General features: G+C 35.0%; 1 protein-coding gene across 1 annotated transcript in view; it reads left to right on the forward strand.

The window, feature by feature from the left end:
* THSD7A (thrombospondin type 1 domain containing 7A) overlaps positions 1-21,713 on the forward strand; it is a 448,162-nt gene extending 426,449 nt beyond the window's left edge. The window contains exons 22-27 of the mRNA XM_082632651.1: positions 5,288-5,461; positions 9,560-9,655; positions 12,520-12,602; positions 12,950-13,160; positions 15,628-15,715; positions 16,407-21,713. Coding sequence (XP_082488777.1) covers positions 5,288-5,461; positions 9,560-9,655; positions 12,520-12,602; positions 12,950-13,160; positions 15,628-15,715; positions 16,407-16,491 — 737 coding nt within the window. The 3' untranslated portion in view covers positions 16,492-21,713. The remainder of the gene's footprint in view (positions 1-5,287; positions 5,462-9,559; positions 9,656-12,519; positions 12,603-12,949; positions 13,161-15,627; positions 15,716-16,406) is intronic.
* The last annotated feature ends 2,260 nt before the right edge of the window (positions 21,714-23,973 follow it).

A 23,973-nucleotide genomic window follows, 5' to 3' on the forward strand; every position in this document is an offset into this window, starting at 1 on the left:
ATTCTAGTCCCATATAGGTCAGTACAGAGTACTGAGTTACTGTGCTACACAGTAGGTTCATATTACTTATCTATTTTATATATAGTAGTGCATATATGTCAATCCTAATGTCCCAGTTTATCCCCCCCCACTTTCCCTCTGGGTAACTGTAAGTTTGTTTTCTACATCTGTGACTCTATTTCTGTTTTGTAAATAGGTTCATTTGTACCATTTTTTTAGATTCCACATATAAGCGAGATCATATATTCGTCTTTCTCTGACTTACTTCACTCAGTATGACGAATCTCTAGGTCTGTCCATGTCACTGCAAATCGCATTATTTTGTTCTTTTTATGGCTGGGTCTCTACAGACAGCATATATTCGGGTCTTGGTTTTATATCCATTCGGTCCGTCTATGTCTTTTGGTCACAGCATTTAATACAAACCACTTCAGACCTAGGGACACATACAGACTGAAAGTGAAGGGATGGAAAAAGATATTCCATGCAAATGGAAATCAAAAGAAAGCTGGAGTAGCAATACTCATATCAGACAAAATAGACATTAAAATAAAGACTGTTACAAGAGACAAAGAAGGACACTACATAATGATCAAGGGATCAATCCAAGATATAACAATTGTAAATATTTATGCACCCAACATAGGAGCACCTCAATATATAAGGCAAATGCTAACAGCCATAAAAGGGGAAATCAACAGTAACAAAATAATAGTGGAGGACTTTAACACCCCACTTACACCAATGGACAGATCATCCAGACAGAAAATTAATAAGGAAACACAAGCCTTAAATGACACATTAGATCAGATAGACTTAATTGATATTTATAGGATATTCCATCCTAAAGCAGCAGAATACACTTCCTTCTCAAGTGAACATGAAACATTCTCCAGGACAGACCACATCTTGGGTCACAAATCAAGCCTTGGTATATTTAAGAAAATTGAAATTTTTCCGACCACACGCTATGAGATTAGAAATCAATTACAGTAAAAAAAAAAAAAAACTGTAAAAAACAGAAACATGTGGAGGCTAAACAGTATGTTACTAAATAACCAATGAATTACTGAAGAAATCAAAAAATACCTAGAGACAAATGACAATAAAAACACAATGATCCAAAACCTATGGGACACAGCAAAGCAGTTCTAAGAGGAAAGTTTATAGCAATACAGTCTTACCTCAGGAAACAAGAAAAATCTCAAATTAACAACCTAACCTTACACCTAAAGCAACTAGAGAAAGAAGAGCAAACCCAAAGTTAGTAGAAGAAAAGAAATCATAAAGATCAGAGCAGAAATAAATGAAATAGGAACAAAGAAAACAATAGCAAAGATCAATAAAACTAAAAGCCACTTCTTTGAGAAGATAAACAAAATTGATAAACCATTAGCCAGAGTCTTCAAGAAAAAAAGGGAAAAGACTCAGATCAATAAAATTAGAAATGAAAAAGAAGGTAAATGGACACCACAGAAATATACAGGATCATGAGAGGTTACTACAAGCAACTCTATGTCAATAAAATGGACAACCTGGAAGAAATGGACAAATTCTTAGAAAGGTACAATCTCCCAAGACTGAACCAGGAAGAAATAGAAAATATGAACAGACCAATCACAAGCACTGAAATTGAAACTGTGATGAAAAAACTTCCAATAAACAAAAATCCAGGACCAGATGACTTCACAGGCCAATTCTATCAAACATTTAGAGAAGAGTTAAACCTACACTTCTGAAACTCTTCCAAAAAAATTGCAGAGGAAGGAACACTCCCAAGCTCATTCTACAAGGCCACCATCAGCCTGTTGCAAAAAAAGAAAATTAAGAATTTTCTTAATTCTGTAATAAAATTAAGAAAATTAAATGTAAGACAGAATACTAAAAACTTAGAGGAAAACATAGGCAGAACACTCTGACATAAATCACAGCAAAATCTCTTTTGATCTATCTCCTAGAGTAATGGAAATAAAAACAAAAATAAACAAATGGGACCTAATTAAACTTAGAGGCTTTAGCACAGCAAAGGAACCCATCAACACAATGAAAAGACAACCCACAGAATGGGAGAAAATATTTGCAAACAATGTGACTGACAAGGGATTAATCTCCAAAACTTACAAACAGCTCATGGAGCTCAAAATCAAAAAAACAAGCAACCGAATCAAAAAATGGGTGGAAGACCTAAATAGACATTTCTCCAAAGAAGACCTACAGATGGCCAGAAGGCACATGAAAAGATGCTCAACATTGTTAAGTATTAGAGAAATGCAAATCAAAACTACAGTGAGATGTCACCTCACACCAGTCAGAATGGCCATCATCAAAAAATCTAAAAACAATAAATGCTGGAGAGGGTGTGGAGAAAAGGGAACCCTCCTACCCTCCTGTTGGTGGGATTGTAAATTGGTACAACCACTATGGAGAACAGTATGGAGGTTCCTTAAAAAACTAAGAATAGAGCTACTGTATGACCCAGCAATCCCACTCCTGGGTATATATCCAGAGTAAACTGTGGTTCAAAAGGATACATGCACCTGATGTTCAATGCAGTGCTGTTGAAAATAGCCAAGACATGGAAGCAAACTAAATGTCCATTGACAGAGGAACAGATAAAGAAGATGTGGTACATATATACAATGGAATATTACTCAGCCATTAAAAAGAATGAAATAATGCCATTTGCAGCAACATGGATGGGCCTAGAGATTATCATACTAAGTGAAATAAGTCAGAGAAAGAGAAATATCATGATATCACTTATATGCAGAATCTAAAAAAAATGATAATAATGAACTTATTTACATAACAGAAACACTCACAGACTTAGAGAATGAACTTATGGTTACCAGGGAGAAAGGCAGGGAGGGACAGATTGGGAGGACAGATTGGGATTGACATGTACACACTACTATAGATAACCAACAAGGACCTACTGTATAGCATAGGGAACTTGGCTCAATATTCTGTAATAACCTAAATGAGAAAATTTGCAAAAGAATGGATACTTGTATGGGTACAACTGAATCACTTTGCTGTATTCCTATAACTAATTAACACATCATAGTTTATCAACTATACTCCAATATAAAATAAAATAAAATAAAGAAATCTGTGGTAAACGATGTGAAGAAAAACTGCAAGATCCCATAGTAGCATAGAACAGGGCAATTCACCATTTTAATTAAAGCAATTACAAATCCAGGAGGAGGCTGGTCTTCTCTTGTAAATTACAATCTATTCATTTCCATTCCTCTCTTGCTAGTTTTCTCCAATGATGGCTTTTGAAAGCTAGCAGAATGTGAGCTAATAAGCTTTAAAGAGTAGAATACTGAAGTAGGAAATGCATTTCAGACACTTAATGTCTTTGGTAGGCAGAGTGTAGTTTTATTATTACAATGTTTTATATGGTCAAAATATAAAAATATATTTAGTACAAGTCAGTGCCTTGCTGTTATTAAATCTTTGAAGTTTGACATGGATTATTCTGGAGTGATAATTATATAATCCACAGACTACCATTAAAAGATTTATTGAGTTTTGTGTCAAAATACACTATGTCAAGTGATACAAGCACAGAGATAAAGCCTATTAGTAAAAAGGTATATTTTACTTCCATGTAGTTTGCAGTCACTGAGGTGAAGTTACACTACATTAATATTGACAGGAGTTTCTCTATCTTGTTTTTAATAGTTTCCCTTGCATAATTAAAAACTGAGTAAGCCAAAAGTAGCATTTCCTAGGGGATATAAATATTTATAAAACTTTCTTTGACTACTTAAAAAATCTTCTTAGTTTCTTTTTCCTTAGCACTTCCAAAATTTACTAGAATTTTCTTCATTTTAGGATAACACTAGACAGAGTAATAATGACACACTATAGTAAAGGTGTACAAAGATCACTCCACTTTAGTATTATACATGTATCTGTTAGTCAGTAATTCATGTCTTTCCAGGATTTCTAAATCCTGGCACAAGAAGTTTTTTCATTAATCAGATCTCTAGGTAGCTTTGTGCTAACATTAGATATCTTCAGTATAATATAAGGCAATATAAATTATTCATGTGATATGGCTGGAATAATTAAAGTGATAAGAATCCCTTACGGATTTGTGTTTAGCAAAATGTACTGCATCCTCTGAATAATATCACCAAGCAGTCAGTCCTGAAGAATGAATGAGTATACGAGAAAGGTGTATTTCATTAAATCTTCCCTGTTCTGAAAATGGTTGAAGATGAACACATGATATACTATGGCCCAACAATTCCTATATAACTGTAACTATTTTCTTGTTATATACCCAAAAGAAATGCATATATAAGTTCACCAAAAGACTCATACTAAAATGTTCACAGCAGCAGTATTCATAATAGGAAAAATTTACAACTCTCCACATGCCCATCGATAGTAGAATCGAAATGTAAATAGTGGTATATTATAAATAAAGCACAGCAGTAAAAATGACCAAGTTAGAGCAACATAAATATGTGATGGTTCTCAAAACATAAATCAGTGAAAGAAACCAGACATTAAAAAAGTACATATGGTTCTATTCCATGTATAGCATGAGGAGGGTTTCTGAGATTCTGAGAATGCTCTGTTGCTTGATTTGGAGGTTGGTTACATGGGTATTTAATCAGACTGTGAAAATTCAGCTATCTGTGCATTTATGATGTGTCATCATTTTGCATGTATATTACTCTTCAATAAATAATTGAAAAAAGGGAGGAAGTTGACTAAAGATGTAGATCAGAGGAAACTGTGCACATTATTGCCACTACTGCAGCTGCTTGGTTAGCTGTCTCACCTCCACAACTTTGGGAAGAAACAGAAACCAAGCAGCCTTGTACTTCAAGCTCTTTGAAATTTTGAACACCTAGAAGACAAGTCCTATGTATATTTTGATTTTCTTTTAATAGTACCAAGTGCTTAGTAAACCTTTTATGATGATAATGACAAGAGTGATAGTAGCAGGTTTTAATCAAGTATTGTTGTCACTTAAGAGAAGGGAAATCATGATGGACAAGTTCCTTCAAACCATAGTTTACCTTTGATATCATTAAGCAACACATATGCTATACTCAGTACCATCCACTTAGAAAATAACACTATTAATACAAACAAAACCACATACAAACTTGCAAATATTAAATACTTATACAAATCTTACAAATATCATGAATGACTGGCATACCTAAAAACATTGCTCAGTTGGGTTAAACATAAAATGATCTGGCTGGCTATTCTTTATGGGTATGGGTATAAACTACAAACCTGTGTTTTGCAGGTGACTGTTATTTGAAGGAGTGGTCTTCCTGGAGCCTGTGTCAGCTGACCTGTGTGAATGGTGAGGACCTAGGTTTTGGTGGAATACAGGTCCGTTCCAGAGCAGTGATTATACAAGAGCTAGAGAATCAACATCTGTGCCCAGAACAGATGTTAGAAACAAAATCATGTGATGGTGAGTGCTACCATTCATAAAATCTATTTATTTTAGTTTTGTGTTGATAAACAAAAGTATAAGATATAAAATTTTCTGTTGAATAAGCAAATATGCTAAGATATCCCTTGAAGTTGAGAATTAAGGGTATGATTCTGAATTCTAAATATTTAGAGAAAAAAAGTCTCATCACCCTTCATAAATGAAATATTGTAAAAATATTTCCAAGTTTTATGAGCTAAAGAAGGCTGAGGTGATTAGGAGCAAGTTATTTGTACACCTGTAGCAACCCTGATGATGTGTGAATCTAAGAATATCCTTAATTTATTTAAATCAAAAGAGAGAAAAAAATTACAAAGCAACAGCAAAATGAGATATTTTACTATATTCTTGGAAATTGATAAATCTAAGTATTGGTAAGGATTAGTCTGAATTTGACATACAGCATATATAAAAATACATCTTTATATGTCTTTGTGTATATGTGTACATACACATAGAGCCATGCACCCAATATAAGCAATAGATGACATTCACAAGAACCACAGAGCATTAAAATGTTCTAGTTTGGGAACACAAGAAATCTAAATGAAAAAAAAAGAATTGTTATCTAGTGGAGAATGTCTTGCTCAACAAACAACCCTCTCATTCCTGCTTGTGTTCTGAAGCAACTGAGCATGACATATATTAGCAAATAGGAGCCAAAACAACACCTATATTACTGAAAAGTTGAAGAAAGCTTAGAATGTTGGAGAACAATTCTTAGAATGAAAGCCAATTGAGCTAGATGCCTTAACCCAAGAATTATAGAATTATCCACCTTCTTAGTTAAGTCTTCCCAAATTTACCAACCAGATAAAACATTTCATATTCCTGGGTAGGTAAAGGAGAGAAAGGTCAGAGGTTACAATAAATTCCCAAGAAAAGAAAAAGAATTGTTTACACTGAAATGACAATGAAGTAAAATTAGGAATCAGTAACAATTGCAAAGAAATTCTCCCCATGCCCACACAGAAGTGAAAACTGAAAGCTACATTTCTAGAGCATTATATATCAAATGTTATGCAAGATGCAGCACAGAAGTACTTAGAAGGTAATTTGAAGCTTTACATTCTTATATAGGAGGGAGAAAAGTTTAATAAGAGCTAGACTTTCGGGCTTCCCTGGTGGCGCAGTGGTTGAGAGTCCGCCTGCCGATTCAGGGGACATGGGTTTGTGCCCCGGTCCGGGAAGATCCCACATGCCGCGGAGCGGCTGGGCCCGTGAGCCATGGCCGCTGGGCCTACGCGTCCAGAGCCTGTGCTCTGCAACAGGAGAGGCCACAACAGTGAGAGGCCCGCGTACCGCAAAAAATAAAAATAAATTTAAAAAAAATTTATAAAAAGAGCTAGACTTTCAACCCAATTTAAAAAAAAAGGGAAATAGAGTGTGTACAGTACTGATAAATACAAATTCAATGAGATAGAAAACAAATAAACAAGATAATCAACAAAACCAATAGCTTGTTTTTTTGACCAAACTAACAAAATAGACCACCTCATGCAAAATCAATGAAGAAAAGGACAAAATTACTACTACTAATAAAATAGTGTTTAAAAATATAATTCTATGAAAAAATTTTGCTAATAAATGTAAAAACTTGACAACAATTTAGAATGTTATTTATCAAGAGTAATAGAGAAGCTAAACCATAGATTCTGCAACTATTAAAAACACAAGTCTATCAAATATTCTCACACATGCACACACACTAAAACCTAAATGGCTTTAATTATGAGTTTTACTAAAATTTAAAGAAACAGACAACTCCCATTTATTGTGAAATCTTAAGAAATAAAACAAAGTTGGGTAGAAAAAAAAGATGATGAAAATCTCCCCAGTACAACACGAAAATCATAAACAAAAATGAAAAACAAAAATTCTTTTAAATCAAAATTTGAATCTTCTACACTGTAAAATAGATCATAAACAAAGTTACCAGACAAGCCACAGACTTAGAAAAGATATTTGTGAAGTCAATTTTAAGGAATTAGTGTCTAGAATAACTATCCTAAATCTTTTCAGCATTCCAAGACAATTTCATATTTGTAAAATTGCTGAGTACCCCAAACTGCCTTTCTCTGAGTTATATATATCAAAATTTTTCATATTAAAAAATGACAACTGATGTTTTAAAATATTTGATAATTTATTTAAAACAATCATAAATCAATTTGTTACCATAAATATTTCCTAAAAAATAACTATTTTCCAAAACAAAAAGAAAATAACTTTAATGACAGGCATGGTCTCGTTTTACACTTTTTCAAATCTCTGACTTAACACCTGGCTTAACAGAAGACAGCTGGCTTCTCTTCTGTGCTTCTGCATTCAGTCTATTGCCATCTTAGTTTAGTTTATGCATATGAAGAAAATCCAGCCTTACTTACCCAGGTGTGTTGTTAAAGGGGAAAATCCTCACACACGTACTCTGAAAGAATGTCAAAGTCTTCCCTGGTCCCTGGACCATAATTTGAGAATTGTTATTCTAGAATAAAAAATTCCCACAACCCAATATGAAAAGGCATAGATTTCAGTAGAAAAAAAGGGGTGGGGGGAGCCAAAAGATATACATAAGCAATTCACAAGAGGAAACCTAAATGCCCCAAAACATTTTTCTCACTGTTTAATAGCTTTGGTAATCAACTACAAGTTAAAAATGACAAGATAGCTTTCCATACCCACAAGACTGACAAGAAATTTAAATCTGGAATTTATAAATGTTTGTGAGGGTTTAGAGTAATAGTAACTCTTATTCAGTGCTGGTGGGTATATAAACTGTCACCTTTTAAAGAAAAGAATGAGCTGTATTTAGTAAAGTTTCACCTATCCCTACAATGATACCCAGAAATTTCCCTTCTAAATATTTACCTTGAAGAAGCACCAGGAGGCTTGCACAAGACTGACCACTGAGGCACTGTTATAATAGCGTAAGTTGAAAACAACCTTAAAGTCCACCCATAGAGGAAATAGCTAAATAAATTGTAGTAGATAGTACCATGGAATTCTATGTAGCGGTTAAAATAAATTGACTATGTCTGCATTAAAAAAAATCACATAGAAATATTTCATTTATAACATTTTATGTTACATATAACATTGACTATTAAGTTTCAAAAAGATGTATGTATCATATGTGTCAGTATGATACTTAAAAATTTTTAAGACTGCCTAAAGGACTTCCCTGGTGGCACGGTGGTTAAGAATCTGCCTGTCAATGCAGGGGATATGGGTTCGACCCCTGGGGTTTGGGAAGATCCCACATGCTACGGAGCAGCTAAGCCCATGTGCCACAACTACTGAGCCCACGCTCTGCAACTACTGAAGCCCACACGCCTAGAGCCTGTGCTCTGCAACAAGAGAAGCCTGTGCACTGCAACGAAGAGTAGCCCGTTTACCACAACTAGAGAAAGCCCACGTGCAGCAACGAAGACCCAACAAACACAGACCAAAAAAAAAAAAAAAAAAACCCAAAAAAACCTAAAAATAATTCTATAAATCAGTTATAGGTTGTATATATTTATACTTACATTCTATTTATATTAAAAGAATAAAAAACGTGTCACAGAAATGCATGTATCTACTTCAGAAGACTGGGTATTCCTGGAGAAACAAGGAGGGAGATCAGATCAGGAAGCAATGTAATAGAACATCAAGTTTATTTGTTACTTTTTTTACTCATCAACAACCAAAAGAAACTAAAGCAAATATGACTAAATGGTAATATTAGTTAAAATTGAATGATGGGTAATTGAATATTTTTAAAATTATTCTCTGTCCTTGTCTGTATGTTGGATATTTTATAATACTTCAAATAAACATAAAATTAAATTGAAAATCCAGGTTCACATTAGATAGTATGAGAGCAGACATGGAAAATTAGTTGGAATTTAGGTATGTATCTGGAATTTTGTAACATTTATATGGCAACTTCTGGATAATAACTTGACATTTGAATCATTCAGGATGGACTTCTCATCCCTTTCCAATTGTTTATAAATATTTTATTAATACCCTATCTCCATGATTGTTCCACTGGCCTACAGAATGCCTCTGTTAATGTTTATTGTGTTCCTGCAGATGGACAGTGTTACGAGTATAAATGGATGGCTAGTGCTTGGAAGGGCTCTTCCCGAACAGTCTGGTGTCAAAGATCAGATGGTATAAATGTAACAGGTAAACCTCCCATTTCTTTGTTCTTTGAAAGTCTTCCTGTAACATGCATGTAATTGGTTAAAGAAAATAATTAAGAAAACAAAGATATTCTTTCAGTATTCCACACGTGGTTGGGTTCACGACACCTGAGCTGTGCACCTGATGACCAATGACAACTTATTTTACTGTTTAATGTTTCAATTAAATTCTCCCTCACCCAGCCATTTTAGACATTGCTGCTATAATTTAATTAAAATACTAATTCTAATAAATGATTATAAGTAAATAATTCTCAGATTGTTTCTCCTAGAAATCTTATATATTAATAACTTACTTCTTACATGTAAGAAAGTCAATATTCTATTGACTCTGTTTCTGTGCCTTAAAGGCAATATACATGCAGTCCAAAAATATTGCCACGAGAATATGATTACACAAATCCAAATATTTTGCTTAAATTCAGAAATCTATGATTTATAGTTTTTTATTAATTAATATAGAAGAGCTATTGGTAAAACTCAAGCCCAGAGCATATGAGTAGCCAATCTACCTACTGTGTCCCAAGTCAAAAATCATTGTACATTGAAAGAAGAAATCCAAATGAAAACTTTTTTTGAATTTGCTTTGACCCAAATATACCCCCAAGAACTACTCTAATCTACAGTTACTGAAGTTTCCTTATCTGAGTCCAGTAAATGCAAGGGATCCCAAAGACCCTTTGAAGAGGGAAGAAAATTGGCTCCAGAGACGGAGTGAACCACCCTGCAAATTTTCTACAAAGAAACCAGGGTCAGAACAGAACCTCAGCCTCAAGCCCATGGACCCAAAATCTAATGTCTCTTCTTAAACAATGTATTTGTAGAGATCTAATCTACAGGAATCTCCATAGCATAGCAGCAGCCTGAGTATTGACAGTTAATCTCCATAGCATAGCAGCAGCCTGAGTATTGACAGTTAACTGTTCAGGGGGACCTGCTGACTTGCTGCCATTGCTTTGACCCTCTGGCAGGAAGAAAAAGTAATGTGCATTTTGTTGCCTCTGAGTAATGTCCATTTATAAATTTAACTGTAATATCTACAGTAAGATGATAGGAGCAGGGGGTCGATATGCTTTTTGGAAAGCATAAATTTTTATATTGAATTTTAAATTACCTGGATTTATTGAAACCTAATTACTCATTTCCTCCTTATGAAAGCTAGAGCAGGATGTCAGATTGTATTCTTGTGAAGATAAGATTTTATACATGAGAAATCTGTGTTAAGAAACACTTGATAATAGCAACTCCCAGTGGATACATCTATAACAAAGAAAAGACACCTACCAAGAAACGCTTTGCTCTCTCACACTATTATTTTCTGGAAGAAAAATCTGTTCCAAGCACACCACTCTCAGAGGCAACAGGGGGAGACAGAGTTCTGGGAAGAGAAGCACAGGCTTTCTGAACCCAAAGGCATTATAGAGGTGGTCCACTCAACTCAGGTGTTGAAAATGAATGTCTACATTCTTCTTTAAACTATTCAGAGGGTATTTTACAGCTTCCCCAGAGGATCCTATTAGTTTTCAGTGTTTTTTTTTCCAAATATGGATGCAAATAATAGTTGTCTGCCTTTTCTTCTACGTGTTAAAAGCTCTTTTCACACTGAAATTGGGGCTATTCCCCAATGCAAAGGTAAGTCAAATTTTAAAAGACTTACTTACCTGTAGAAATCATATTTTCTATTTCTTTTCCATATAAGTAAAGTATCCCATGTATTTATTCCCTTCTAATGCTGTTTTATACCCCCCCAAAAAGGTGTAAATGATTGATTTGTAATAAACTCTGTATGCATTCTTCTTCCATCTTTTAGGAGAGATGAGATTCTTTATGAGAAATAGACAAGCATGTAAAGTATATTATCTGCCTTGATTGATTGCTTTAATTTTATGAATAGTTGTCCTTATAAGAAACTCAAGATGCTGTTTTACTTTGTCTTCATATGTTTAATGATGATAACTTCAATATGGCCATGTAACTGCAACTGCCTTGCAATGACTAACTGCTTTACCATAACAATTTTTCTGTGAATATTTTGTTTATAATATATAGAGAGAAGGCAAGGAATTAATAGGTACCTTTGATTAGATTCCACAGGATCATCAATTCCACAAATAAAGGAAAAATTTTGCTTTGCTAAATTCTAAGTTGAACAAGTACGGTTTGAAATGATCAGTTCTTTCCATGCCACCAATACTGTTTCTTTATGACATCTATTCTTGTCTTGAAACTTCATTATAACAGCTTCAGCACACCTGGTACTGTACTTGAAGGAAGAGAGAAGAGGACTAAACAGAGAGCTGCAATGTCAAGTTAAAACAGTAGTGCAGACATACACTTAGTAGCTGCCTTTCTTTTCTTATACCCCCAAAATATCCTGAATTAGTGATTTTCTCAAAAAGAAATATATATTATAAAAAACACATATACAAGATAGTCACATGAATTAAAGGGACATCTTAACATGAAAACTACTTATTTGAATAACCAAGAAAGAATTTTAAAAGAATATTAAATCTGCTTTTTAGTGCTGGACTTGGTCTCAGAAACTATGATAAATAGCTTGCAGGCAATTAGTGTTTTCAAAGCAGCAACTATAAAATCATCCATTCAACAGGTGCTTATTGAGCACCTGCTGAGTAGCAGGTACTATGCTGTCTCCTCTGAATAAGAAGAGCCTCAAGATCTTAAAGTGGTCAAGGTCAACCAAATATTTCAGTCAGCTGCCCTCAGAAAAGTCTGTGGGATTCCCAAGGTGGTTCAGGATTCAAAGACAAGTCTACAACAATGATGTATTTTTAATCATTGCAAGAGATGCTACTTGTCAAAATATGATTTTCTGTTCTGCAGGGGGCTGCTTGGTGGTGCGCCAGCCTGATGCTGACAGGTCTTGTAATCCACCGTGTAGTCAACCCCACTCGTACTGTAGCGAGGTATGTGTGAATTCATTAGAGTAGGCAAGCCAGCTTCATCATTTGTCACCCCACTGCCTCTGGTACAATCCATTCCCCAACCCCCAAAAAGCATGGCTTGAGGCATAAAAATTCTATTTTGGGACCTCTCCTTTATCACTATAAACAATTCTGAATGCACTTGCTTCTACTGTTAGAATAAGTTTGTAAAGGGACAAAAAGTGTGTTCTTTTTTACATAGTTATGACAGAAATTACATGAAGTAAATTCCCAGAACAATATTTCTTTAAAGCCTGCTCTTCAAGTCAGGTCTGTTATGCTTACAGAGATTACCTTGCATGTACAGTATAAGTCTTGTTCTCCTGCAGACAAGGATATGCAGTTGTGAAGAAGGGTACACTGAAGTCATGTCTTCCAATGGTACACTTGAGCAATGCACACTTATCCCCGTGGTGGTGATACCCACTGTGGAGGACAAAAGAGGAGATGTGAAAACCAGTCGGGCAGTACATCCAACCCAACCCTCCAGTAACCCAGCAGGACGGGGAAGGACCTGGTTTCTACAGCCATTTGGGCCAGGTGAAGTGACGAGACAGTGTTGATGTAGAATTCTTTAGCTATATATTTAACCAATGCCAAAGGATTAAAAAAATGAGCAAGCATTTTCATATGAGTTAATTATTTTATGTATAGTCATTTATGTTGATACTGCCATATATTATTATAATTTTCTACTATTATGAAAACACTCATGCTGAAATTTCAGAAAAATGAGTACTTCTGAGAAAAATTTTAGGATTGATATTATTTATTTTAATTTCAGTCCTAAATTTAGAAGTATGATTATTTTCACATTGAACAAAGAAATCTAACAATGAAAATATTAGGAAAAAAGTGTTGTCATTCAGAACTCAAACAAATAAAACTATAAAGACATTAAAGAATTTTCCATTTCACCACAGAGTGTTAAATATTTGAACCTTAAATAGGAAGATCAGCAATGCAGGAGATACTTGGCAGCCAGACCAATTTCTACCAGCCCTTAGAGTTGGCACACTCAAATACTCAGAATCTATACTAGCACCAGATAAACGGGGGCAGGGATGGAGCCTTCCTGTCTAGATGGGACAATCTAAACTTGGAGACTGACCAGACACCTGTCATATTCAAGAGACAGCTCGTAATGTATCTAGTAATGGACTTGAAGCCCATACAGACAAAAGCTTGAAGCCTCATCAGATGCTATCCTTACTCTATACATTTTCTCTCTTCAGTTGATTCAACCATATGCTTAGCCCTAGAACTAAGCTGGTGCTTAAAAATGTGCTGCAAGAGCTATATGGTAACTAAGATCATGACACTTTTTCTCACACCCTAGAGGGATGACTAGTTCATGACCGAAGGAAATCTCCAGGCAAAGCCAGGCATAAACTACTTCCTGACTCCGTTAGAAACATGAGAAAGGAAGGAAGTGATTTGCATAGCCAGCACATCTCTATTTTTAATGCATTTAGTCAACACTTTCCCTTACTGGTGAATCACTATTGGGATTTTTTTTTTAAGTATGTTCAATATTTGGGTGATTCATATTTAACCACATCATCCCTGCCTTGATTAGGTTTCGAGCTGAAAATAAAATTTATTTTGTAAAGCTGACCTGTTTCTGTAAGCATGGGAAACTCTTCCTCTCAGTGTCCAGGACAGCAGACCAGCAAATGGCCATTTGCAGTCTTGACCCTGACCAAAAATCCAAGCAGATCTCTGCACATCAAAACTGATTTTTAAAGAGAGAATATTATTATTGTCATTTTTCATTTAATATATAGTTTTCCTAAAGTGAACATTTTAATATATTAAAAAGGTACATGTTTAAGAACATACAATTAAACCTTGCTCTTGGTTTATGAAAAACCCAAAAATATTTGTTGAATTTCTCTCAGGGCAAATAAACCCAATAGAGCTCTTTTGATTTTGAACCCAGACTCAAATTTTTTAAATCTTTAGAATTGAGGGGGAAAAAAAGGGTATTTAGAATATTAACTTAGTTTATTTCCAGCAAGTGAACCCCTAATTGATCCAGCTCTAGGCAAAAAAAAAAAAATTCATAGTACTAATTTGCTTTTGATGCCTTCCAAATATTGGATAAACCAGAGTCTCTGTGGGGTCAGTTTGCCCAATCTATAATTTTAATTCTAAAATCATATGTTTAGCTGTATGTGTGCAACAGAAAATATATGTTGGTGTGAGGATCAAGTTAAGTTAGGCAAAGTCATTAATAGTATCACTCGTTTGAAGTTTATTCAGAATATAAAACTGAGAAGTTCAAAGAGAATGAGACCAGAAAACCAAATTTTAAAAGTTCCTGTCATAAAACTGGAAAAAAAGAAAAATTCCTGTCCTGATTCCGTACAATAGAAAAGGTAGAAAAAAGTTAGAGATCCATGTATATGTTAATCAGACTTGGCTGTTTTTACAAATGATATTGTCAAATCAGTTTTAAAGCATGCTCTAAGTATAAACTAGATAAAGGATTATTAATTCCAAAAATGTTAAATATATTTACTATCAATTCATCTGGAAAAAATATTTAAATGACAAAGTTTACATTGAGATACCTGTCAGCATTAACTCAAAGTTGTAGGACTTTCTTGAAATTGCATTATTTTTTTCTTCTCTTCTCACAATTGCCGTTCTAAAGATAGAATGAAAATCAGAAGAAAGTATTTATATTAGCATTACACATATATTGGGTTTAAAAGAAAATTCAGATAAGCAGCAGAAATGTAGACCTGTTAACTTGAAATCTGAACTTGAATTCAAACTTCATTGCTTTTCAATTCAATTTTCATTGATAATTTATCTTTAATGAAGGACCATCTAACTCACTATAGCAGCTTTGCATTAATCATTAATTATGCCTAAGCAATAATTCATTTTGAGTTTTGAAAGGACTTGGTCATATGTGACTGGTCATTGGTTGTAGTTAAAGACTGTCATATATATACCAGACTAATGTAAATTAATGACTAATATCCATTCTTCTTAGATGGGAGACTAAAGACCTGGGTTTATGGTGTAGCAGCTGGGGCATTTGTGTTACTCATCTTCATTGTCTCCATGATCTATCTAGCTTGGTGAGTGTTTAAATATTTCAAAATCTAAGGGGATCTCTATTTCAGAGGAAACACTTTCAACTGGCCATAACCAAGAACAGCAATCTAATGTCTCAAATAAATATTCCACATTAGTGTTCATCTGAATTTCTGAATAAGTATGGCTTTAGTCTTAGATAGTCTAAAAACTACCAAATCTGAGCCATTTAATTTCTGAAGATGAGACAGAGCTGCCCGAGGTCATCTTCTCAAGTATGTTCTCCTTGGTTCTATAAGCAAACATTACTTTGTATACTTATGAACTGTAGATTTTTATATTGAATTACTACTGAGGAAGATATTATGGTAATACCCAATTCAGCTATCTCTTAAAACATGTATTAATTATAAATTGTGTTACTTATAAAAGCTTATGGACAAATATAAATGATTATACTATAACATTATTTCCATTGTTAGTACTAGAGGAATTCCATTTAAACAATTCATCTTTTATAGGATAATAAAATATTTGAAGTCAAATTTATTCAGAGCACAAAATAGAGAAATTAAAAAACCAGAAAATCAAATTTTAAGGTTGAGTTTAGGCAGTGTAGGCAATTAAGCAATTTAGGTTTATCAATGTTTCCAGTTTTTTCATTTAAAACAATAAAAATTGCAATTGAATATTGATTTTCTTTCTCCCAATTTTAATGATTTTTTTTCTTTACAGCAAAAAGCCAAAGAAACCCCAAAGAAGGCAAAACAACCGACTGAAACCTTTAACCTTAGCCTATGATGGAGATGCAGACATGTAAACCATAACTTATCCTGCAACAACCAGTCTCAGCTTTCTACCTTTGCTGTAGATATCCAGAGGCCACAAAGCTATTCAAACTGTATGGATTAAAATACATTGTAACTTCTTAAAAGATCATTAAGAGTGAGAATCACAGTGCCACTGGAGATATCAAGATGGTACCACTTACATAGAAACCATCAGCCTTGAGAATTCTAGGAGATTTAGTTGAATACATGCTGCATTCTGAGAAGTTTTATGTGATCTTTCTGAAATCTACCAACTGATAATTCACTTTCATCTCTAAAATATGGTGGTGGGATTGGCCAGTTAGGATGCCTGATGCAAGCCTCTGTCTGCAGTTAACCATAGTAACATTTTCGCATGAAGAGTTTATACCAAGATCTCTACACTACTATAGTCAAACATAACAACATGTATACTCAATTGATGATACACATTATGTCAGATTCTGTACTTGTTAATAAGCAATTTTAATGGTGAATAAAGATAAACTCTAAACTGAGCAGAAAACCCACTGAATAAATTCAGCATCCTGTTGATTGATGCTAGTTTCATTGACCTGCATTTCAGAGGCAAAGACCCTCTTATAAGACTTAATTCTTGTCTCTCTCCAAACTACAAATGCTGGACAGGTACTAGTACCTTAGAAGAGTCCTCAAGTTCAGTACTTTATAGTGGTTATTGTCTGGAAAACTAATTTGCTTGTATTAATACAGTATGTTTCTACTTTCTCTAATTTTCAAACTGGTTGCCTGCATCTTTTTTGCTATATGGAAGGCACATTTTTGCACTATATTAGTGCAGCATGATAGGCACTTAACCAGTATTGCCATAGAAACTGCCTCTTTTCATATGGGATGAAGACATCTGTGCTCAGAGTGTCATGGAGACATTTACAAGTTCTTGTGTCCTAAAGGGAGTAAAGTTCAGTTGGGATGGCGACAGGATGGAATTAGCTATTACATCTGCTACACACACTCTTCCTCATCACTGCAGCCATTGTGAAATCAACAACATGGCGGTAATTTAAGTGTTTAAATCCCGAACTCACTAACCCTCCAAAAGATGGATCCCTCTAGTTGGTTTTTAATTGTACTTTGAAGGCTGTTTATGACTAGATTTTTATACTTGTTATCTTTGTTAAAAAAAGAAAAGAAAAGAAAAAAAGGAGCTGGTTGTCTTTTTAATTTTGAGCAGATGGAAAAAATGTGTTTGTGGTTTTTGTAACTAAAAGAAATCAAAATTGTGTGTTGATTTTTTTCTTTCTCCCTGATTTGTTTTCCTAGTTTCAGATGGAATGTATTTCAAAATCCATTGTTTTGTCTTTCTCACCAGTAAAATTTGAAGTGAGTCTTTTTAATGTATGATATCAAAAACTAGAATTTTTAAAAGAGAAGAATACATATTTTGTCCAGGGCTTCATTAAATATCTAGACCAAGGGTAGCACACTTTTTCTGTAAAAGGTCAGATGGTAAAGATTTTCAGCCAGGTCTTATGTTGCAACTTCTCCATTCTGCCGTTGTGAGAACACAGCCATAGACAATATACACAGTACAGTACATAAAAGAATGAGCATGGATGTTTTCCAAAAAAACTTCCTTTAAAAGAAGTCAGCAGGCCACATTTGTTGTGGTTTGCCGGTCCCTGGTCTAGAAGCTTTTTCAGTGCTAACTCACTCTCCATTGTGTCATCTTGAGCTTTCATTCATTTACCCTCAGACTGCGATCAGTGTTTAATTTCAGAAATGAAAAACAGTCATTCAACTTATCACTGTATTGGAAGTAGCTATATTTTTCACAGATGTAGCCCAGGGAATGGCACAGTAAAATGATATCTAACTCGGCTGGTTTCTTTTGTATGAAAGGAAAATTCAAAAGGTGTCATTAAAAAGCGATACCATTTTCCAGGTAACATTTATTGCGACAAGCTTTGGGAGACGGAAGGACGTTAGGTTTTCAGGTCTTTAAAAAATAGCATCACAAGCTATTCTATCTTAAACATAGCTGTGTTGCTATACAAATGGTTTGGACTAGAAGGTATCTTACCTTCATACTAGAGTTTGAACTCCCCCTACTGTTTGCTAGTGTATTTGCAAAGATTACAAAAGATAGATTAGAATGTCGTTGTCCCTCAAATAAACAGATTTCTACATATTTCGATAAGCATTAAATGTGGTAAGCACTAATTCCTTATTCAACATTCACTGTATTAAGCAACATGTAAATCATTTCTAAGCAAACAGGATGTCAGGAAAATGAGAATTTTACCTTAAACCAAGGATTTAAACAAGGAAAAGCATAAAAACAAATTCCATTTCATCTGTCTTATTAAAGAGGAAGACAAAAATAATATTGTCACCCTAAAACTGTGATTGTCAATATATGTACTCAGGGGTCTTCCAGATATCCTCAAGTTGATCTCTTTGAATAAAATGAACTCCATTTGTCCAAAATGGTTGAGAAATAGTCCGTTGCAGTTACTTGAAGAGTTTCACTGACAGTCTTATGAAATGCGTGCCATACCCAATACCCTTGAAATTGTTGACTAGAATAAAATATTGTTGCTACTAATGCTATACTTACGATCATTTAAAAGTCATTAATTCAGAAAGCAGATCCGTATCATCCTACCTATATTGTTAAAATTAAATGAGTAGATCAACATTATAAAATGTCATGAAAATACAAGATGATTTTATTCATAAATTGATTACCTTTTACAGATATGAAGGAAACTAGGTTCAATGTGATCTAACACTAGGGAGCATACTGGAAGTTCATCATTAGGATAAGTAAATACTGGATGGCCTCTTGTCAGAAAGGTGCAAAGAGGAGAATGTAGCTAGCTGACTATTTTGGACAAATGAAGGTTACTATATTCATGTTTATAACATGAAAATGGCCTTATTTTTGTTCCTGGCATGAGTCAATAATGAGTTAAGTACTTTACTGGAATTTCATCAAAACCTTATTCCTCCTGTTCATTCTAAGAATTCAGGAGGGCAATATAGTAGTAACTTGTCTATTGACACTTTTGCCTTACCAAAATGGTCTGTGAGCCCACAAAGATTAATAATTACTGTTCTGTAAGTATGAAGGTTTGCTTGGTTTTAAAAAAAGAAATGAAAAATATTGACACAGTATTATGCTATTTTGTTGGACTGTTTCCATTTAAATGACATAGAAGTGGCTTAACTGATCTCTCTTGAAAGAGGGTGGTTTGCTCATTCATCAATATCTAACCTAGGAAATTGACCACAATCCTTATTTCAAAGCCTTTTTGAGGACTCTGGTGTAGCTTAAAGCTAATTTAAAAAGGAGTGCATAAAAGCATGTTTTTAATTATAACAAAGCACAAGTACCTATAACAAATGTTTATTGAATTATCACGTGTCAGACACTCTGCTAGGCACTGTAAAATATTAGTAATGGCTTTTGTTTACATATATATCTAAGACATTCAAACAAGGAAAAATGCTTAATGAGTGAAAATGACACACACATCACCCTTCACTCCAGATTTAGTGATCAACATGGTTAGTATTTTTCCTTATGTAATGTCCATGTCTCGGGCCATGCTGGCAGGCTCTGGCTATATGGCTCCTCTACCCTCAGGCAGGTGGCAGTGGTCATAGTGGCAAGTAACACCTCTCAATTTTTTTTTTAACCTCCTCTAATTCCCTGTATATCCTTCTCCTTTATGATGATGTTCAGTGCCTGGTCTCTGTCTACTCTGCTCTCTTATCAACAACTAATCTTGTCTGCTTCCCTGAGAACCACCTTCTGCTAAACATGCCTACATTTTTAATAAGAAAAAAAAGCGGTGAATACTTATATGTCTTTCCTATTGGAGTCAAAGTGTCATTTAGAGTGTGAACAGGTTGATTTAAACAGAATGTACTGGTCAAAGACATGAATAAAAAAGAAAGAAAAGCTGTGGAGGACATGCCAAAAAAAAATTTAGTCCTACCCAGGACTATCCCCCTCCACCAATCTTCCCCTCGTGCCTTTGTCCACGTGCTAGTGTACAAGACAGCGAGGGAGGCCTGCACCTTTCAAAACTTACAGAAAGAAGAAGAGCCTATTCTTAGGCTGAATCAAGGTTTGAACAGATTTGCAAAAATCAGGCTTCCCAAATGATCCAGGGTCTCACTATTTGTAAAAATATTACCAAATTCAAATATGTTTCTTGTTCTATTTCCACTCTAAGCTTGAGGGTACTGAAAGGAGAGCAGTCCATGAACTGATCTGTGAGGAATCACATCAGACAGTGATCTTTCCTGGGTCTAATTAAGATGTGAGAACTGAAACGTCTGCCTGTCCCTTCTGGTCCTGCCCTCAGGTGGCTGGGAGTGCAGAGCAGGATTTCAGGTGTCTGAAACTGGAGTGTGGGCCCAGCAGACATGACTCTTTATAAAAAGGATGTTTTCCAGTGTGATATAATTCTGTATTTAGCAGGGAAACTGAGAAATGGTTAAGTCTACATTATGAAATGAGTAAAACAAATGCTAAATGGATAGAGTTAATTTTGTAGTTTTATGTTTTCGTGCTTCTACCAAGGCAGATCTTAAAATGGCAGTTATATGAAGACATTTAGCTTGTGAGAGTCATGTTCCAGTGATCAAAAACCTCTAGTCTATTTAAACTATCGCTGGGTGTCAGTCTTGTGTTTTGTAGATTTTTTTTTTTAAACAGTAGTTTCTAGATTACCTACTTTGAACCCTCAGCGAGCTTTTCCCAACTGTTTTTCAGGACTCTATTTATGTTTATTTTTTCAAAGGAAACATTAAGATTTCCTTCCTGATACTTTTTCCTGCCTATTTCTAGTACAAAGATTTGAAGCGATCAGTATGTCTTTGTAAAATATAACTTTATTAAATTTGCAATGTCTTTCTATAAATTATAATCCCCTAAATATGTTTTCTGGTTAATTTAATTACCTGAGTATTTATTAATATTTTGTTTAAGGAGGCAGCTGTCTAAGAAGTTTTTGTTAATATTACTTTGTAAATTGTGTAATGTAATTTATTTTAAATTATGTACATTTCTTTTTTAACGCACAAAATGTCTATGTACAATTAACTACAGATTTGCAAATAATGTCACTAAGCTTTATTCAGTTAATATAGATGGCATGTGAAGATGTAATATGCTTTTTTACATTTTCATATGGGTTATTTGTAAATAACTATGTTGGTGATAAACATAAACACGGAAATCATTTTCATTCTACTCGTGTACCTGTGTTTTAATTTGCACCATTTGCTGCTCAAATGTGTGGTAAATTTTTTTTCAGTGGAAAACCAAATCTTTTTACTACTGTACTGCGCTTTCCTGGGTCTTTTTTTTTTTTTTTTAACAATTCCAATTTAGAAAGTTTGAGAGATGCAAACCTTTACTTTAAAAGTCTGCAGAGGCCACAGATTAATCATCCTGGACAAAGGAACTCTTGGTTTCCAGTAAATTAAAAAAGACTAAATAGCAGAGGATCATAAGATACTCTAGAACACGGTGCAGCTGTTCTTTCCCCCTCAGTCAGAAGGCGAGCCTCTCCCTGTCCATTTTCCCTATGTCTACCAGTAAAAGACCAATCCTAAAAAACAAGGCAGAAGCTCACACATTAACAAATTATGATCTCCTTCATTCCCAAAATTAAGATTCACACATTAACAAATTCAGGAAGAGATGCACAAAATAGATAAATTACTGCTAGGGTAGCTTGCAACTAAAACATTTTCTGAAATCGCTGTTTGCTAAAATATAACTAATGAGCAAGGAAACTGTTAAACACAGTATATGAACTGCTCAAAATATACAGCTAGCCTCTAACGCTTGTTGAAAAACCTGTGATCTGCAGTCTCCTTATTTTCTGTATTATTCATTACAGCTCAATCTAGATGAAAAATTTTTAAATAACCCACATATTTCTTTATATGTATCTGGACATTCATAGTCAATTACTAACTTCATTTTTTATTTTGCATCTCTGATTTATGTTCTGCAAACACAAATATGAACACAACTGGTCTACATTTTGCTGGTCTGAGTCCCTAGTGATTCCCTTCATTAAACTCTGAACATACTCCAAAGAAAAGCCAACACACACTACAATTTACAGGTCTTGTCGGTGTCAATTACTCTGAAAACAGTATGTACATACAAAAATGCTTACATGCAGTCAGACTTTCTGATGTTGCAGTCTTTTTTTCTTTTTATTCTTCAGATCACTCCCCCTCTCCCTTTCCACATTCCTCCATAGCATCTCCCTGCCAAGGTAACTCAAGTCAACAACCTGATATGTATCCGGCCATATTTTTCTCCTTGATCATATAATCTGAATATGATGGGGACAGGGGTAGAAAAGGAAAACAGAGAGAGAGAAACGGGCTAAATTTAGTAGATACAATTAGAAAACAGCTTCATTTCTTTTCCTATTACTGTTTCAAACACACTAAAATGTCCTTTGTCCTCCCCTTGGCAACCCTAATGCAAATCCCATAGCTCTTTGGTCACAATTTGAGTTATGAAAAACACTCAGTCCAGGCTAAAACAAAACATCAGTCCCTCTCATTGTTTTCATTCCCTTGCTGACTAGCAAATTTGTGTAACTTTTATCTTTTCCTGTATGTGTTGCCTATTTGGATTTGGTCCTCTATTACATATCTTTTTTTTTTTTTTTTTTTGCAGTACGCAGGCCTCTCACTGTTGTGGCCTGTCCCGTTGCGGAGCACAGGCTCCGGACGTGCAGGCTCAGCGGCCATGGCTCACAGGCCCAGCCGCTCTGCGGCATGTGGGATCTTCCCGGACTGGGGCACGAACCCGTGTCTCCTGCATCGGCAGGCGGACTTTCAACCACTGCGCCACCAGGGAAGTCCTCTATTACATATCATTTTTATTTTTGTTTGTTTGTTTGTTTTGTGATATGCGGGCCTCTCACTGTTGTGGCCTCTCCCGTTGCGGAGCACAGGCTCCGGACGCGCAGGCTCAGAGGCCATGGCTCACGGGCCCAGCCGCTCCGTGGCATGTGGGATCTTCCCGGACCGGGGCACGAACCTGTGTCCCCTGCATCGGCAGGCGGACTCTCAACCACTGCGCCACAAGGGAAGCCCTACATATCATTTTTAAATGGCAATTTTGGTGATACCAAAGTGGTTGTTAATTTTAGGCCATCAATTAAATTTAAATTTTTTGGTAAAGAAAAATTTCTGAATTTTATTTATCCACAATCTAGTTTTCTATCCCAGGCAGAGATGCTCTTACAAGGGCCCCTGCCACTTCACTGCCCCCAGCTCTCTGCTATTGCTGAGCATGTTCACCTCCCCTCTCATGCTAACCCTTGAGGCCAATGTCACATGGAGGTGATGAAGTTGGAACCCAATCTTCTATTAAAACCACACACTTTCCTTAGAGCATTGCCCTTACTGTTATCTCTACCTGGAACACTCTTCCCATTGATATAGGCCTGGCAGCTCCCTTA

This window comes from Mesoplodon mirus, assembly GCF_964341445.2.
Source record: "Mesoplodon mirus genome assembly, chromosome: 9".
Taxonomy (NCBI): Eukaryota; Metazoa; Chordata; class Mammalia; order Artiodactyla; family Ziphiidae; genus Mesoplodon; species Mesoplodon mirus.